The sequence below is a fragment of the Elaeis guineensis genome, chromosome 6 (assembly GCF_000442705.2).
Source record: "Elaeis guineensis isolate ETL-2024a chromosome 6, EG11, whole genome shotgun sequence".
In the NCBI taxonomy this organism is placed as follows: Eukaryota; Viridiplantae; Streptophyta; class Magnoliopsida; order Arecales; family Arecaceae; genus Elaeis; species Elaeis guineensis.
In genome coordinates this window covers 11909040-11914657 of record NC_025998.2, presented here as the reverse complement: position 1 = coordinate 11914657, position 5618 = coordinate 11909040, and the positions used below count along the sequence as shown (strand labels likewise).

At 59.0% G+C, this 5618-nt stretch overlaps 1 protein-coding gene across 1 annotated transcript; it reads left to right on the top strand.

Moving 5' to 3' along the window:
- The first annotated feature begins 67 nt into the window (after positions 1–67).
- Positions 68–5372, top strand: LOC105036999 (scopoletin glucosyltransferase). The gene is made up of 2 exons (XM_073259187.1): positions 68–409; positions 4020–5372. The coding sequence occupies exons 1-2, from the start codon at positions 68–70 to the stop codon at positions 5211–5213; spliced, it is 1536 nt and encodes a 511-aa protein (XP_073115288.1). The 3' UTR covers positions 5214–5372.
- Positions 5373–5618: the final 246 nt, after the last annotated feature.

The following is a 5618-nucleotide window of genomic DNA, read 5'->3' as shown; positions in this document are numbered from 1 at the left end:
ATAGTTCTTTCCTCTTGCCTCTCATGTATATTTAACCCCTCTTCACTCAAGTCTTTACGGAACTCAAATGCCCACTCACTTTCCCTTTCTCCGCTTCTTCTGTCTTACGAATTCGAAGCTAAAAGCATCGCAAACGCCGCCGTCCATGGGCTCCGACGCCGCCTCCACCGGCCCCCTCCACATGCTCTTCTTCCCCCTGATGAGCCCCGGCCACATGATCCCCATGGTCGACATGGCCCGCCTCTTCGCCACCCGCGGCGTCCGCTCCACCATCGTCACCACCCCCCTCAACGCCGCCAACCTCCGCCGCACCTTCGACTCCTCCGCCGGCCGTGGCCTCCCCCTCTCCCTCCACGTCATCCCCTTCCCGGACCCCGCCGCCACCGGCCTCGCCACCGGCAAGGAAAATGTTGGGTGGATGTCTGGCCAGGACACCATCTCCCAAGATCCTTTCAGTACCACGCGATGCAGCAGGAAGAAAGAAGAACCAAAATAAAAGGAAAAACAATCAAAATACGTGGATCAGCCACAAAAGGGCTCGCCTCCACGGGGCATGCAAACTTCACTATGAAAAGAAAATTTTACAAGAGGAGACCTCACCCTCAACCCTTGTACACCCAATTCTCTCTCACATAAAGTTTCCCTCACAAAAGCTCTCTCTCTCTCTTGGAGACCCCCTGAACCCCTGAAGAGCCTGACGACCGCTGTCCAGGAGCCTCCTGCTCCTTCTCTCACAGCGCCCTCGCCTCTCTCTCTCTCCACGGTTCGTACGGCCTTCGGCGAGAAACCAAACCGCCATCCTTCTCTGCTGTGTCTCAGGCCTTTTTAAAGGCTTAAACAGACTTTAAACCACGATTAGAGAAGGATTAGGAATCCTAAACAAAGCCAAAAACCCTCCTGACCGTCGGATCAAGACCGGGAGCGTCCTCGACCCTTAGATCGTGCTCCGGTCCACGAAATAGGGCCGTGGACCGCGAGAAACGCGTGGGAATCGCCCACGCGGTCCACAGACCGCGCTGTGGACCACCCGGTCCACGGTGGACCGGGGATGGGCCAGCAGGCCGCTGGGTCGCGCGTCCCGCACGGGCCTGGGCCTGGGTCGCGCGTCCCGCGCGGGCCTGGGCCTGGGACGCGCGTCCCGCGCGGGCCTGGGTCGCGCGTCCCGCGCGGGCCTGGGTCCCGCGTCCCACGCGGGCCTGGGACGCGCGTCCCGCGCGCCGCCGCCTGCGGCCGCACCGCTGCCGCCCGCCGCCAGTCGCCGGCGGTCCTCCACCGCCTCGATTCTCGTGCCGACTTCAAAAGCTCGTATCTCCTCCATCCGAGCTCCGATTCAGGTGATCTTGGTCTCGTTGGACTCCGTTTTTCGCCGCGAACCTCGCTGTGGGCTCAATGTGGGCTGAATCTCGAGGCATCAAATCCTAACAATCTTCACCTCGACTCGATATTCGGCCTCCTCCAAACTCCGAGAGCTTCTGGATCTCCTCGCCCCCATGCCCTGGGGCAATCGCCTGCTGATCATGGATGGGCAAACATGGGAGTCGAGCTAGGCTGCTCGATCCCATCTCCGTCGTATGCTGTGCTCCTCCTGACCTGAGACCTGCTCGGGGCATCATCCTGCGGCAATAGGAATCTTACCTTGCGACGTCGCCTCTCGTCCTCCCGAGTCTCCTGTCTCGTGCCCGATCCGCCTCCTGGAGCTCCACCTCGCTCTGGGCTCCACCTGGCTCCCGATGCTCTACCTCGCACTGGGCTTCCTGCCAGGTAATAATGTCATCTGCTCCCCTTCTTCCCCTCCAGCACAATCCTATCGCCGCGTAGCACCCTCAGGATTCCTCCACCAGCTACCGTCCTGTAGCCTCTCGAATCCAGTCTGCTAAGTGAGATAAGATTCCGCCTGAAATCGGGTATGTATCGGACCTCCCCCAATCTCCTCACTGCACCGTCATGTGTCCTCCAGCTGACCGTCCCAATGCCTCTGATCGCACAGCTCGATCCATTCGGCAGATATACAGTGCTCTCACTGTTCTCCAGGGAGTCAAACTGCTCCTCTCTGCAACACACATGATAGGGGCATGCAGAATCTAATATCCACTGCTGGAAAGAAGTAGATACCTCGTCAGATATCTCCAGGACATCTCCATCTGAATCGCTGCCGGCCGTCGCTACAGCAGCCACCGTCCGATTTTTCAGTTGAGGGCAATCTCTGGCTAGATGCCCCAACTCCTCACACCGGTAACACCTGGTTTTGCTCAAGTCCCTCCTGGACTTAGACCGCCCTCGTTGCGATCTCCTGTCGCTCCGTCTACCGCCTCCTGCACCTCCAGAAGTCACCAAAGCTGAGCTATCGACATCTGAGCTCGAAGCTGGGTTCTCCCTCCTGAGAACCTCGTTCTGGAGTATCGCCGCGGTGACCTCGTCCATCTTGATAGTGCTTTTCCCCACTAGAAGAGCAGTCACCAAGGACTCGTACGAAGAAGGAAGCGACGCCAGCAAAACCAGCGCCCTGGTCTTCTCCTCAACGTTCTCACCAACACTGAGAAGGTCGGTGAGGATCTTCTGGAAGTGGCTCAGATGCTCCTGCACGCTCTGTCCCTCAGTCATCCGCAGTTGGTAAAACTGCCTCCAGAGGAAAAGAGTGTTGGTGAGAGACTTCGTCATGTACAACTCCTCGAGCTTCGACCACAGCACCGTCGGGGAAGTCTCGCTTAGCACATGGATCACCACCTCATCCGTTAGGTACATGCGGATGGTACTCACCGCCTGCATCTGTAGCCGTTTCCAATCCCGCACCTCCATGGTGGTCGGCTTCTCATCGCACAAGAGAGCATCGATCAACCCCTGTTGGATGAGCACGTCCTTCACCCTTGCCTGCCACAAGGAGAAATTGCTCTTACCATCGAACTTGTTGATCTCCATCCTGATTGTTCCTGTTTTCTCCATCTTCAGTCTTGCTCACCACCACTGCAATCTGCGTCCTTATACCGCCTTGCTCTGATACCACTTGTTGGGTGGATGTCTGGCCAGGACACCATCTCCCAAGATCCTTTCAGTACCACGCGATGCAGCAGGAAGAAAGAAGAACCAAAACAAAAGGAAAAACAATCAAAATACGTGGATCAGCCACAAAAGGGCTCGCCTCCACGGGGCATGCAAACTTCACTATGAAAAGAAAATTTTACAAGAGGAGACCTCACCCTCAACCCTTGTACACCCAATTCTCTCTCACATAAAGTTTCCCTCACAAAAGCTCTCTCTCTCTCTTGGAGACCCCCTGAACCCCTGAAGAGCCTGACGACCGCTGTCCAGGAGCCTCCTGCTCCTTCTCTCACAGCGCCCTCGCCTCTCTCTCTCCACGGTTCGTACGGCCTTCGGCGAGAAACCAAACCGCCCATCCTTCTCTGCTGTGTCTCAGGCCTTTTAAAGGCTTAAACAGACTTTAAATCATGATTAGAGAAGGATTAGGAATCCTAAACAAAGCCAAAAACCCTCCTGACCGTCGGATCAAGACCGGGAGCGTCCTCGACCCTTAGATCGCGCTCCGGTCCACGAAATAGGGCCGTGGACCGCGAGAAACGCGTGGGAATCGCCCACGCGGTCCACAGACCGCGCTGTGGACCACCCGGTCCACGGTGGACCGGGGATGGGCCAGCAGGCCGCTGGGTCGCGCGTCCCGCACGGGCCTGGGCCTGGGTCGCGCGTCCCGCGCGGGCCTGGGCCTGGGACGCGCGTCCCGCGCAGGCCTGGGTCGCGCGTCCCGCGCGGGCCTGGGTCCCGCGTCCCACGCGGGCCTGGGACGCGCGTCCCGCGCGCCGCCGCCTGCGGCCGCGCCGCTGCCGCCCGCCGCCGGTCGCCGGCGGTCCTCCACCGCCTCGATTCTCGTGCCGACTTCAAAAGCTCGTATCTCCTCCATCCGAGCTCCGATTCAGGTGATCTTGGTCTCGTTGGACTCCGTTTTTCGCCGCGAACCTCGCTGTGGGCTCAATGTGGGCTGAATCTCGAGGCATCAAATCCTAACAGAGAATCTCTCCGCCGTCCCCACCGCCCACTTCAACACTTTCGTCATGGCACTCTTCCACTTCCAGCCGCCCTTCGCGGCCCTCCTCCGCGACCTCCGCCCCAACGCCCTTGTCTCCGACTGCCTCTTCCCCTGGACCGCCGACCTAGCCCTCGAGCTCGGCATCCCCCACCTCATTTTCCACGGCGCCGGGGCCTTCCCCCTCTTCGTCCTTACCAACCTCGTCAACTACCTTCCCCTCGACCCCTCCACCGACTCCTTCATCATGAACGGCCTCCCTCATCCGATCCGCCTCTACAGAAACGGGCTCCCGGAGCTCGTCGACAACTTCTTCATGCTCAAACTCCTCCGCGAGGCCGAGGCCAAGAGCTACGGCGTTGTCGTGAACACCTTCTACGATATGGAACCCAGCTACGTCGACTACCTCAAGAACAAGAACCTTCAGGGCATCAAGGCCTGGAGCGTGGGCCCGGTCTCCCTCTGCTGCCGCGCCGCCGAGGGGCGGGCTGAACGCGGGGATCCCCCGGCCGACCGGGACCGAGTGCTAAGCTGGCTCGACTCCAAGCTGGCCGTCTCGGTGGTGTACGTGTGCTTCGGGAGCCTGTGCCACTTCAGCGGGCCCCAGCTGAAGGAGATAGCACTAGGGCTGGAGGCGTCGGGGAAGGCGTTCGTGTGGGTGGTCCGGAGGGAGGCGGCGGAGGATGCGGCGGCGGAGGCGGAGTGGATGCCGGAAGGGTTCGAGAAGCGGGTGGAGGGGAGAGGACTGGTGGTGAGGGGGTGGGCGCCGCAGGTAGAGGTGCTGGGCCACGCGGCGGTGGGGTGGTTCGTGACGCACTGCGGCTGGAACTCGCTCCAGGAATCGGTGTGCGCGGGGGTGCCGATGATTACTTGGCCCCTATTCCACGAGCAGTTTATAAATGAGACGCTGGTGGTGGACGTGATGGGGGTCGGGGTGAGGATGTGGGAGGGGTTCCGGCGGAACCGGCTGCAGGAAAAGAAGGTACTGGTGAGAGCGGAGGAGGTGGCAGCGGTGGTTGGGAGGGTGGTTGGCGGCGGCGGGGAGGAGGTGGAGGCGGTGGCGAGGAAGGCGAGGGAGTACGGTGAGGCAGCAGGGAAGGCAATGGAGGAGGGGGGTGCGACCTACGAGGACGTCACCGCTTTGATCCAGGAACTCCAGGCGAAGCGGAAGGAGGAGTGAGTACTCCGGCAACCGCCGACGGGCGGTGCTGGTGCCGTACTTTCGCTAGAAGACAGCATCTATTATGTCGTTGGATTTGGACTCGCTGTAAGATTAAAGTACCCGTTTGGTGTGTGTAATGAAGCGATCCCCTCTGTTTTTCCGCTACTTTACCCTCTTTTTTTTTTTCCCTTCCCCGCTACGTGCTTAGATACTTAATTTTTTATACTTACTAATGGAATATTTAACCAGTGAGAAATGCATTCATCCAACTGAGCAGATCAACAATTCTGCGCATCTTGCATTGCAGAGAGCTGCATGCTTGGATAGCTGCTGTGTATGAAGCCTTCCCTGCAAATCAAGAGCCCTTGTACAATTATTTAGAACAAATTTGATTTCCGTTCGAAATCGAAATCGAAATCAAAA